We start from the raw sequence: 12,902 nt of genomic DNA on the forward strand, positions 1-12,902 counted from the left end.
GGCAAAGGGAATTTACCCCCAGCCCCAAAGGACAGAAGGAATTTGCCCCCAGAATGGAGAGGGTATTTACCCCCAGGCCCAGAGAGCAGAAGATATTTGCCCCCAGTTGTAGAGGGCAGAAGAGATTTTCCCCCAGCCCCAGAGGGATGCAAGGGGCAGAGAGCACACACAGCAAACACAGCAGCTGCTCTGTGAATTCACATTTATTTGCCAGGGGTTTGGGCACAGCTTGGAGGGAAGGACACAATTAGGGGAGCAGCAGAAGCACTCCCAGGAACATCCCAAGCTGTGGGTGCTGCTACTATTGCTACTCAGTGAGCAGGGAAGAGCTAAACCAGCATTCCCTTTGAAGCCAGTCCAGCCCAGGTGCTGGCCAGGGCCCAGCCCAGGGTGCAGGGGGTCCCCCTGGCCCCAGTGGGTTGCCCCAGGACAAACCTGAGCGCAGACTGGGTGTTCTCCATCCCTGCAGCATCTGGACAGCCCCAGACGGGCCAAGCTGCCTCTCGCTCCGCAGACAGGCTCAGCAGAAGCAGGAACAGTTTTTATTGCCAGAAATTGGCTCCTGTGCAGGGTCCACACTGCCCCAGCAGGGACAGGGTCAGCCAGCACCCCCTGTACCCCCATCCATGGGGAGCAGTGCCAGTTCTGTCCTTGCAGCCAGGGTAGAGCCCCCATGCTGGTGCCAGGAGCGCTGATGGAGCTGGGCAGCACCAGGAGCTGAGGCTGAAGCTTGTCCCATCTCCATTTCCCCATGGATAGGTGAGGAAGAGGATGTATCTCACCCTGAGCCTGGGGGCTCTGCAGCAGTGGCACCTCTGGGTGCCCCAGGGCCCCGGCTGGGCACAGGAGCTCTCTGCCCTCTGGCCACCACCTTGTCCAGCCCCAGGCGCTGCAGTTTCTCCACCAGGTTCCAGCTGAAGGTGCTGCTCCTGCCTGGGGATCCCTGCTGGCCCCTGGGCACAGGGGGCTCACAGTGCTGGGGCTCCTGGCAGTGCAGAGAGGGGGCCCTCCACGATCCAGTGCCTGGTGCCAGGTGGGAATCCCGGCCCAGCAGGAGCCTCACGAGTCCCCTGGGGGCGCTGGGGGGTCCAGGGCCCAGCGCCAGCGTGGGGGGAGCCGGTTCTGGGGAGGGGCTGCAGAGGCTCAGCCCCTCAAAGGGCCCACAAGAAGGCACGACGGCATGATACAGACTGGAGGGAAGAGAGAGTAAAAGGGGGGATCAGCTGGGGGGCCCTGTGCTGGGGGGGCCAGGTAGGGCCCCCTGTCCTTCCCCTAAAGAGCCCTGGGCTGTAGGAGACCCCAAAGCCCCCAGAGGGTGCTGGGGCTGCTCCTCAGCAGCCACGACACGCTGGGACACGGGCACAGCTCCAGCAGCAATGTCCAGACACCAACCAGGGTTTGTCTAACAGCGAACTCCAGCTCAAACCAACCCCCAGCGAGCCTTAGGGGGGCTCATTAGGGCTAATCACCGGTGCTCATTAATGAGGGGACAGCCCAGCAGTGGCTGAGAAAATTTCCTGGCTGCTGCCCAAGTGTGGAGGGAGGAAAAAAACCAAAAACCTGCGTCTGTTCCCCAGAGTGCCAGGAGCACTCACTGCTCCCCTGGGCGAGCCCAGCCGAGAAAGGTTGTCTGTCCGTCCATCCATCCATCCATAGACACACAGACACCCCAGAAGCCACATTTGGGGAGATTTCTGGTGCTGGCACCTCTCAGAGCATCAGGGGCTGCAGGGAGCCAGGCACGGGGGAGGAGGAGGAGGAGGAGGAGAAAGGCCGGGGCAGGCAGCGGGGGCCCCGCACCTTACCTGGTAGTGATCGCAGAGGTGGGGTGGAGGATGTGGCAGGTGGTGATGGTGAAGGTAGACGGGGTCTGGGGGAGGTTGTTAACAGAGAGGAACACTGGAAGGGACAGGAGACAAGGGGTCAGGACACAGGAGAGGGCACGGAGGGCAGACGGGGCAGCCAAAGCCGGGCTGGGAGCTCCTTGCACGGGGATTCAGCACCAACTGCGCCCGGGGCCTGCTCAGAGGGGGCAGCCGGCACAGGATGGGGCAGGAGATGCCAGAGCGGCCCCTCGCAGGCAGCCGGGGGGCAGCAGGGGCTCGCCGGGGCGGTGGCCGTGGCTCATCCCGTTCATCCCGCGGCCCGAGAACAGCCCTGGCACAGCTGCAGGCGGAGCATCCCCCTGGGGAGCGCGGGGTGCCACGGACAGGCTGCTGCAAGGGGGGAAAGCACCGGGGGAGGCGAGGGCCAGCCGGGACAGGAGGGCAGGGACACCCCGGGGGCTGCGGCCCCTCCGGCCCCTCGCCCCCCGCTCACCCCTGGGGCGCTCCTTGGCTTTGGCGGGCGCTGAGGTAGGGAGCAGCTGGAAGGAGCTGGCGTCCACATCGTCCTCCTCCAGGTCATTGAGGCTGTAGACCTCCTCCAGGTCGGTGTCCAGCTGCCTGAAGTCTTTGGTGAGCACCCCGGGCCGGGGCACCAGGATCCCGCCCAGGTTGGGCTGTGCCAGCTGCTGCCAGTGGTGGAGCGTCACAGAGCCTGGGGATGGGAAAACAGCCGGGGGGAGCTCAGGAGGGGCTGTTGGACCCTCAGAGCACCGTCAGCTCCTCACCCCCTCTGCTCCTCACCTTCCAGCGGCTTCACGATCTGCAGCTTGTCGGGGAAGCAGGTGAGGGAGCCCAGGGAGAAGCCGGAGCCAGCCGTGAGCTCCGAGCCCCCGGAGTAGCTTGTCCCGCTGGAGACGACGCTGCCCTCGGGGGTGAGGAAGCCGCTGGAGCTCTCCCCATCCCTCAGCCTCCAGAGCTTGCGCTCCCGCTCGGCCTCGAAGAAGGAGCGCTCCGAGAGCCGCTGCACCGCTGCCTCCAAGTCCTGCCGGCCCGGGGCTGCCCGGGGCTCCTCGCCGGCGCCATGGGCCCTGATGGGGGCACAGCTTAGGGCTGCACCTCAGGGACCCCCCCAGACCCTGCCCTCCCTGCCCCAGGCTGCTTCCAGCATGGCAGCTCCTGCGCAGGAGCAGCCGCTGTCCCACCTGGCCCCGTTCATCCCCAACCCAGCTCCGTTCTCCCCCAGCCCAGCACTCACTGAGCATCCTCCGAGCCGGAGCCGTTGGTTTGGGGGGTGCTGGCCCCCCCAGAGTGGGCAGTGGACACCTGCTTGGAGCCCGGGACGTGGTGGGGAGACTCGGAGCAGGACTTGGCTTTGGCTGCCTGGTTCACGGCCTTCACCGTCTCAAAGACGCGCTGGTAGCTCCTGCGGGCAGGAGGGAGCTCGGGGTGAGCCGGACCCGTCCCACGGCACAGCACAAACCATCAATGACAACACTCACTTGTAGTCCGAGGAGGAGCTGTCCGTCCTCTTCCTCATCATGCCCTTGATCTCAGCCGCCAGCGAGTCCTGGGGACGGGATAGGAGGTGTCAGTGTGGGGGGCAGTGTCAGTATGGGGGGGACAGTGTCAGTACGGGGGGCAGTGTCAGTATGGAGGTGCACAGTGTCAATACTTGGGGGCAGTGTCAGCACTGGGGGGGCAGTGTCAGTTTGCGGGGGCAGTGTCAGCACTGGGGGGGCAGTGTCGGTACCGGGGGCACAGCAGGGACGCCCCCCGTGCCTCCCCGTCCCCGCTCACCACGGGCAGCAGGCTGGCAGCGCTGTAGCGGCTCACGGTGCTGTTGGGGACGCTGCGGCTCCGCAGGCTCTTCACCTCCTCCCGCGCCTCCTGCAGCATCCCGCCGCACTCCGCGTACTTGTCCTGCAGATCCCGCAGCTGCGGGGACACCGGCACGGCTGGAGCACGGCCCCGGGGCACGACCCCCGGCCAGGGGGGCACCCAGGGCTCCCCCCGGGCTCACCTCCATCCGCAGCTGCTGCTGCACCTCCTTGGCCGCCGTCAGGTGCTGCTGGAGCTCCTCCACCTCGGAGCCGTACTGAGGGCAGGAGAGGCCGGGTCAGGGCGCTGTGCCTGCACCCCCCGTCCCGGGCTGGGGACCCTCACCCCCTCACCGTGCGACATTTCTGCTGCAGCTCCGCCACCTGCGCCAGCAGCTGGCTGATCTCCTCCTGCTGCCGCGCCGCGTCCTCCGCCCGGTGCGCCAGCTCCTCCGACAGGTGAACGACCTGCTGGCTCGCCTCGGCTGCGGGAGGGGGCTCTGTCACCGCCGGGCACCGCCCCGGCCCCAGCCCACCCACCCAGGCAGAGCCCCGAGCCCTGCTTACAAAACTGCTCCACGCAGTCGATCATCAGCTGCTGCTCCTGCTGCTCGTACTGACAGGTCTCGGTGGCGATGTTGGTGGCCTGGGGGACAGGGTTGGAGAGGCTGAGTGGGACAGGCAGGACACACCGAGGGGGCAGCTCGGGTCCCCCCAGGGAGAACAGGGCATTTGGGCACTGAGGGCATCCTGCAGCTGGCTGTGCCCACCTCCATGCGCAGCTTCTGGTTCTCCTCCTCCAGGCTCCTGAGCTTCTGCTGCAGGGTGTCGTACTGGAAGTACTGCTGCAAGGACAGCGAGGACTCGTGCCTGCGCAGCCTGGGGACAGCAGGGATGGCCTGAGCAGGGCAGGCAGGGTGGGAATGCCCACTCTGACCCGTGCCCGCTCCCCCAGGCACCCACAGTGACCGAGCTCTGTGGTGTTGGACCCACGGCCACCAAGGGAGGGCAGGGATGTGGCCAGTGCCAGCCCAGGGATGTGATGGCTCCTGGCCAGCCCACAGGAGCAGCGGTGCCCCAGGGGAGCGGCAGGACAGGGGGTCCCACTCACGGTGTGGAGGTGGTGGTGGCGGGCTCGCTCTCCTCCGTGCTGGTGGTGTAGAAGTGCAGGAGGTCATCCCGCATGGACACCTCGTGGCGCAGCTGCGCAATCTGGAGAGACAAAAGCGCTTCAGGACACGGCCAAAGGGACCACAGCAGCCCCCAGGGGGGCACACAGGGGGCCAAAGCCCAGACCTGTGCCCAGGAGCTGTTACCTCCTCTTTGGCCAATTCCAGCTGCTCCTCCAGGAGCTCATTGCGCTCAGTCAGGCTCCGGTTCTGCTTCAGCAGGGACTGCCCGATGCGTGCTGCCAGCTCCAGGTCCCGCTCTTTCTGCAGGGGCAGGTCTGCCTCAGCTGGGACTCATCCCTTCCCCACTCCTCACCCAGCCCTGTGTCCCCAGGGTGCCACCAGCCCTCACATAGGTGGCATCTCCAGCGTACCTCATCCAGCAGGTTGGTGACAGCATCGATATCGTGGTAGGTCTTTGTGATCCTGGCCACCCGCTCAGCACACAGAACTGGGGGGAGAGGGCAAAAGGTGAACTCCCACACTGTGGGAGCACTGACCCAGGGGCTCAGCACTGACCCCCCAAGCTGGTCTCCAAAAAGGACTTTGGTCAGCTGGGTGGCACCTCACACAGTGCCAGGCAGGGATCCCCACAGCTGGGACAGCATCGGGGTAAATGGGGGGCCTCACACCTAGCCCCCAACCCTGCCCACACCTTGCGGGGGCAAGAAAAACGCTTGGCACCCTTGCTGACCCCACAGCACAGGCACAGTGCCAGCCCCACTGCAGGACTCACGGACAGAAGGGGGAACAAGGAAGGGCAGCTGCAGAGACAGGATCAGAGGTGACATCTCCAGCAGAAAGCAGGCTGGAGCTCCAGCATAAATAGCCGTGGGTGGCACCGTGCCGAGCCGGGCTCGCAGGCGGCGTCCCCTCCAATCTGTCCCCAGCCCCCTCCCCCAGATCCCCCCTGCCCTAGTTTGGTTTCTCTGTGGGGGAGGGGACGCTGCCGCCCGCACCCACCCGATGCCCCCGCAGCTGCACGGCCCCGGAGGCGGGGAGGGATCGGGGGCTCCCAACGGGCCCCCGGCACAGCTCTGCCTGCCCCGCCGCTCCCCGGGTCTGGCGGGGAGAGGAGGTGCCAGCACCGAGTCTCGGTGCCCCCGCTGCGGATCCTGCCAGGCAGCGCCGGGCACGCACCCGGGGGGCGGCGCGCTGGAGCCGGAGGGAGGCCGAGCAGAGCCCCGAGCCCTGCCCGCACCCCAGAGCCTGCTACAGCCCCGGAGCTGCCTGTGCCCCACACCCTGCCCGGTGCCCTTTCCATGCTCATTGCCCCGAGGGTGCGTGCCTCAGTTTCCCCCGGCTGCGCTCAGGGCCCCCAGTCAGAGGTACCCCCCCAGTGGCGCAGACGAAGTGGGTTAACGGGGAAGCTCAGCCACACAAATCCCATTAGGCGTCCCCAGCTGGGGTTGTGTAATGGCGAGGGTGTTGTCATGGCAATGCCCCCACTCGCCACCCCGGTCCCGTCCTGCCCTCACTGCCCCACGCCCCAGAGGACACGGACCCCAAACACGGACCCCAAACACGGCCATGGGGCGCAGGGCCAGCCCCCTCCCCAGCCTCACCCCCCTCTCTGCACCCCGACAGGAGCCGCTCTCCGCGGGGGTCCCCAACTGCACCTCGTCAGGCCCCTGAGCCATTAATTGGAAGTAATTAGAGCATGAGCATCGTTACGCTTGGAGCGAGCGGCTGGCCCTGGCAGACGGGGGCTGCGGCGCTGGCGAAGATGTAAACATCCACCCAGGGCCCGATTAGGGGGGAGCACCCCGTTCCCACGGCAGGAGGGGCGCCCTTCCCCACGGGCACACCTGGCACACCTGGCAGGGCCCCTGTCGCCACCACTGTCAGTGGGGACAGCTCTCCTTGGGGTCGGGGTGACCCTGGGGGTCCCCAAGGGACCGGGAGGCGGCAACCCCGGGCCGGAGGGCGGCAAGGGAGCCGGGGATTGAGGGAAGGCACAGGTGGGGAGCGCAGGGCACCTCCCGAGGGAAAACCCCGGCCCTCACCCCTCCGGACCAGCCCCGGCCCCGCCGCTCCAGACCAACCCCGCGGGGAGAGCCTAGCCCTGCCGCAGCCGCATCCTCATCCTCACCCCCATCCTCATCCTCACCCCCAGCCCCGGGGCGGGACCACCCGCGCCGCCCTCACCTTCCTCCAGCTCCCGGGCGATGGGGTCCGCGCCGCGCTCCGCGTTCCCGTTCAACTCATCGTAGGCGGCGGGGCTGCTCCAGATCTCCATCGCGCCGTGCCCAGCCCGCCGTGCCCACCCAGCCGTGCCCAGCCCCGCCGCGCCGAGCGGAGCCGCTGTGGCCGCTCCCACCCCTATTTATAGGATCGCCCGCTCCCCGCGCACCTGCCCGGCGCATCCCCCGGCGGCGGGGCCGGGGCCGGGGCCGGGACGGGGGCGGAGCCGGGCGGGAGCAGAGCGGGGGCGATGCGGGGGTCGGGGTGCGCATTTCCCCCGTTTTCCCCAGGGACACGATCCCCAGCAGGCACCCCAGGACTGGGCTCCTTGTTGGGGAGCCCACCAGGACAATCCTGGTGGAGGTGTGCCACCTCTTGGAACCCTGGGAGTCCCTGAGCAGCAGCTCTGCAGTGTTGATGCTGTGGGTCACCCACAGACAGCAGCTTCTGCTCCTTGAGAAGGACAGGGGGAGATTTGGGGCCCTTCACACAAAGCCATGGGGTCCCCATGAGAGTCAGGGTACATTTTTCTGGCCAGCCCTGCTCTGCCACCCGCCATCATCACCCACGTCACAAACCCTGCACCTGCAGTGCCCATTGCAGTGCTGGGACCTGCCAGGTCCCTGATCAGCAAAGGGACTTTTCTATCCCACTCCACCCTCCCCATTCACCACCCCTGGCTCCAAGCATGGCCTGGCATGAGCCAGGATGCCCCACACTCCCTGGCTGGCACCCTCTCATCCCCACAACCACACTGGTGCAGAGGCAGCACAGAAGCAGGAAAGGTGAATAAATCATGGTGTGCTGAATTATGGAGGAGCTGGCAGGCACGTAGCACAGGCCGTGGGCGTGGTGCTGGTAATGCCAATGTACTCTGTCCTCGTCACCTGCCCCAGTGCCCACCCTTGTCAGCACCCAAACAATCCGTGAAGGGATGCAGCTGGAGCTGCCCCTCAGCATTGCACACCTTTGCTGCTTGACTCCTACCCATTGGGATCCTGCCATAACCCTCAGTCCCCTCTGGGGTGAGGATGGAGCAGATGCCCTCGGTCCCAGCCTCTCCCTCCTCCTGGAGCTGGATTTTCCCTTGGTAAGGCCTGGGATGACACAGCCAACACCACCAAGTGGGCACCCACACTCCAGGGCCCCCAAGGACTCAAGCACACGTCTCAGCATGGACAGCATGGACAGGAGCTGCTTCTTCCTAATCCCCTGCCCCAGGATTTGCTGCTCTGGGCAGGTTCCCCGTGCCTGCACAAGCAGATTACAGGGGGCTATTTCTGATGGCAGCTTAAAGGTTTGACGCCATGGGCCCCCTCTAGCACATGCCAGCAGCACTGGAGTGGCTGTGACCTGCAGGAATGTCGCACTGAGAGCCACTGGCCCCATGGAGCAGGACTGGGGTGCTGGTGTGCTGCATGCTCCCTACCCCATGGCACAGAGACAGATTTTGGGGCTCAGTCCCTCGTACTGCCACTACAGGGGGCTGTGCTGATGGTCGCCTGCTGAACAGAGAGGGAGCAGCCACCAGGGGAAGGCTGCAAGCACAGCCAAGGCACGGTGAGGATGATGCCTAGCCTGGAGTGAGCCGGTGGGTGGCGGCTTTGCCCCCATCTGTCTCCCACTGCCCCACATCCATCCCCCAGCCCCCTGCTCTAATCCTGTCCCCGCCACACGCAGCCCAGAGGCACAAACAAAGCGGAGATAATCCGTCTGTGCCCCCCGCTGAACCCCGACCTTGCCCAGGGATGGAACACGTCACAGGGCCATGGGCACTGCCCCTGCCTGGCCCTGGGGGCTGCAGGAATGTCCCCATGACATCCCCACAGCTCTGGGGATCTGCTGGCTGCAGGGATCTCTCCCTGGGGTCCCCACAGCTCTGCTGGCAGTAGGGATCTCCCCCTGGTGTCCCCACAGCTCTTGGGGCTCTGCTGGGAGCAGGGATCTCCCCCTGGTGTCCCCACAGCTCTTGGGGCTCTGCTGGGAGCAGGGATCTCTCCCTGGGGTCCCCACAGCTCTGGGGGCTCTGCTGGGAGCAGGGATCTCTCCCTGGGGTCCCCACAGCTCTGGGGGCTCTGCTGGGAGCAGGGATCTCTCCCTGGGGTCCCCACAGCTCTGGGGGCTCTGCTGGGATCCCCACAGCTCTGCTGGCAGCAGGGATCTCCCCCTGGGGTCTCCACAGCTCTGGGGGCTCTGCTGGCAGCCCCCTGCTCCAGGCTGGCATGCTGGAGGAGCAGCAGCCCTGGCATCCCCTGGCACCCCTTGCCAGGCCCACCAGTGTCCCAGCCCAGCACAGGGGAGCAGGGACGTGCAGGGGGTCCCAAGAAATGCTGGGGGGCTCTCTCTCCCAGCATCCGGCTTGGCTCAGCAGCAGCTGCTCCCAGAATTAGCCCGGGATGTTCTGGGTGAGGAAATCCAGCCCGTCAATCCCATTAGCGGCGATCAGCGCTGTCCCTCCGTGCCCACCGCCCCTCCCGGCCCCGCTGCACTCACGGAAATACTGCAGGGTCTCCTCGATCTGCTGGGGGGTCAGGGGGGCTACGGGCTGCGGGGGGGCGCTGGGGGCTCGCAGCCAGTCGCCGTGCTCGTAGCCGAACACGGTGTCAGCCCGCAGCGTGTAGCGGGGCAGCTGCTCGCCCAGCAGGCTGACGATCTCCACCTCGGGGATAGCCTCGCTGCACAGCTCTGGGGACAGGGGGACAGAGGGACAGAGGGACACGGCGTCAGTGTGGTTTTGTTTTGCAGGTTATTGTTTGGTTTGTTGTTTGGTAGTTTATTTGGGCTTTTTCCCCCGCTGCTTTTAGTATCGGTTTATCTCTTTGCTGCTTAGCTACCTTTCTGCCAAGTTTCAAACCCCTTCCTCCCACATCCAGTTGTTAACCCCTCCTGTCCCAAGCAGTTTTCCTCCCTTGTATCTCTTGCCTTTGTGTTCCACCCCCAGTTCTCCTGATTAGCTGAGCATTGTATCCTCCCTTGAGACCTGCCCCCCTGTATAAGCTGTTGTTTGCCCCTAGCTCATTGCCTGGGACTTGGGGAGTGTAACATCAAATAAAGTAACCCAGTGCCACCCAGTGCCACTCAGGCCCGTGCTGCTGCTGTGGCCTTTTTGTTTCGCGTTTTGCCTCCATTGGTAGCTGGGATTCTGTGGAGCCCCGAAAGAGGGGACTGTCACCCCCTCACTGTCACCATCAGCCCAGGGTGGGGGGCGTATGTGGGGAGGGGGCTGTGCAGGGGGGAACATCCTGCACCCCTCAGCCCACTCTGTGCCCTGTGGATTTGGGGCTGGTTCTGTCCCCAGAGCCACTGGTGCGGGGACTGGGGGGTCCCCCGCAGGGTGGCACTCAGAGACCCCTCCCCAGCTCTGTCCTGCTCCCCTCATTCCCCGCTGCCCGCGGGCAGGGTCCTGCTGCCATCTCCTGGCCACGCTCCGCACTGGGCACAGCGGGCCTGGCACGCAGTGTGGGGTGAAGGATGCCAGGACAACGGTTCATCTCCAACACAGAACAGTGACAGGATGGAGAAACTGCCCAAAGGAGACCCAGCTCCTCACCCCCTCACCCCAGTTCCCGCTGGCACCCTCAGCTGTACCCACCAGTGATGGTCGTGGCATCGCGGCGTGTGCCCGGCTGGGACACAGGGCTGGGCTGGGGACAGGCGGCGACAGCTGAGCCCGGGCTGAGCTGGGCGTGGCAGGCGGGTGGGCTCTGGCTGGGGAGGGTCTCTCGTGGGAGCGGGGTGTCCAGTTTGGCTGGTGTTGCGTGGGGGCCTGGCTGCCATGGGGAGAGGCACCGTGCGCCCGGGCTCCCGGAGCGGCACACCAGAGTCCCTTCTCCGGGCCCTGCCTGGGGGGAAGGAGCTGTTCAGGTGATGCTCGAGGGCTCCAGGGACACATCCTGACCCCCCATAGGACAAACAGCTTCCTGGAGGCAGCATCTGCCAGCCCGGAGGCCGGGTGGCATAGCCAGGGCTCAGACGTCCTGGCACAGGAGAGCTGTGGGAACAGAATCCAGCTCAGCTCCACCCCTGAATACGGGGCAGGTTTGGCAGAGGCAAGGGGTCAGCGTACCTGCTCTGCGGTGGCTGCTGTGTGACCGGGGGCTCAGCACCAAAGCAGCACCAGGAGAGGACAGGACAGGACAGGACAGGAGAGGAGCCTGCCCCCACAGGGTCCCTGCCGGTTCGCTGCCTGCGGAACGAGCAGGGAGGAGCTGTCGAGTTGCCCGGCGCTGGGCAGACACGGCAGTAGTGCCAGGAGAGCCCTGGGCAGCTCCACCTCGCAGAGCAAAGTCCACCTGCGAACCTCCGCCCTGTCGGCAGCAGGATGCAGAGCAGGGAGCAGGGCAGGGCTGGGCAGCATCTGCAGCTGCCTCATGCCAACCATAAACATCATGAGACGGGCCATAAATCCAGTATATCCCTGCTCTCTGGCCACCTCCAATGGCTCTGGCTCGGGCTGCAGCCGCTGCTGGCACTGCTGCCCTTCTGCCCTGCAGGGCAGGAGCTCCCTACCCCATCCCCAGCCCTGCTCCCACCTCCCCCATTGTGCCACAAGCAGCCCCTCGTCCCCCGCTCATGCCAGGGCATGGCTGCCCTCTCTCCTGGCAGGTGCTCGGGGTCTTTACCACATGCACAGCACCCACACCAGGCCACCCTGCTTCCCCTGGCACACAGGGACAGCACAAGGCAACACACAGACCCCGAATCACACTCACCTTCCCCAGCCCTGTGCCCCCTGGCACTGCCACCACACACCTCTGGGCGGCCCAGGAAGCAGCTCCCCATCCCCAAACCCTTATCCCCTCCTGTCCCCAGGGAGGGAGCGGGACCCACCGTGCGGAGCGGAGGTGCCGCTGGCTGCGGAGGGAGCGCGGCCGGTGAGGGTGAGTCAGCTCAGCCGGGGCTGCCAGAGCCCTGCGTCTGCTTTTGGCCCAGCTCCTGCACGTACATTCACTCTCCCCGGGGGAACCTTGTTCAGACACGTGCGGAGCAGCTCCCATCTCCCCAGAGCTGCTCCCACCGACCCCGGATCCCACTGTCCCCCCTTCAGCAGCGTTTGATGAGCCGGGAGCTGCCCCGGGAGCTGGGCCAGGGCAGCACGGGGGTCCCGGGCAGCAATGGGACACGGGCCAGGAGGAGCAAGGTCCTGGCTTAGCCTGGCCCAGGTGCCTGTGCAGACTCGCTCTGTGCCCTGCCCGGTGCCATCCTGCACCTCCTGCCCGGGCACCTCCCGAGGAGCGCCATGAGAAGGGGAGAGATGAGGAAAATTCTCCTAGAGCTGTGGCAGCCGCCCTCAGATTCTCCGGGGAACGGAGGGGAACGGCTGGGCCCGGCCCGGGGATTTGGGGTTCCCGGCATGGGGAACGCGGGACGCCGTGAGAACCGGAGGCACAGCGCAGCCGGTGACAGCGGAGGGGGAGTGGGACACCGCGGGAGCCCGGGAGCACCGGGAGTACGGGAATGTCGGATTTGGGTGCAGGGATTGCGAGAAGGGAGATCCGCACACACGCTGGGCGCTGCTCCCGGCGCGGGGTGGCTGCGGAGCCATCGGAACCATCGGACACCGCTCCCGACCCCGCCGACAGCAAAAGCCGCCCCCCAGCCGAGGATGCCGGGACCCGTAGTCCATCCCTCGCTAAGGACCCCACAAGCAGCTCTGGTTGCTCTGGTCCAGGTGTTCTCTGGCTCCACTTTCCCCCCAAAATCCCGCCCATGCCCCTGGCAGCTCTGCCCGAGGGAACTGGGGATCTCGGGATGTGCACCCCTGCCCATGGCTCCAGGAGGGGCTGCAGGACCCGGCCCCTCCTAGGGCAGCTGTTTGGGGCATCTCCAGACCCGCTGGCACTTTGGGGACAGCCAGCTCCGACAGCACAAACATCCCTGTGACCACAGCAGGGCTCCACGAGGTG

The 12,902-nt window shown here is 66.1% G+C and overlaps 1 protein-coding gene across 1 annotated transcript; it reads right to left on the reverse strand.

Annotated features, from left to right (window-relative positions):
* Positions 1–185: 185 nt before the first annotated feature.
* HAP1 (huntingtin associated protein 1) lies at positions 186–7,213 on the reverse strand. Its single transcript, XM_074557660.1, is given in 16 exon segments — positions 186–854; positions 857–1,190; positions 1,806–1,899; positions 2,320–2,538; positions 2,628–2,914; positions 3,082–3,249; positions 3,326–3,393; positions 3,624–3,761; positions 3,847–3,921; positions 3,998–4,128; positions 4,211–4,289; positions 4,414–4,522; positions 4,755–4,855; positions 4,960–5,076; positions 5,187–5,263; positions 6,961–7,213. Coding segments are annotated over 16 exon segments (2,400 nt in total). The 5' UTR covers positions 7,052–7,213; the 3' UTR covers positions 186–542.
* Positions 7,214–12,902: the final 5,689 nt, after the last annotated feature.

Source organism: Zonotrichia albicollis, chromosome 23 (genome assembly GCF_047830755.1).
Source record: "Zonotrichia albicollis isolate bZonAlb1 chromosome 23, bZonAlb1.hap1, whole genome shotgun sequence".
NCBI classification, from domain to species: Eukaryota; Metazoa; Chordata; class Aves; order Passeriformes; family Passerellidae; genus Zonotrichia; species Zonotrichia albicollis.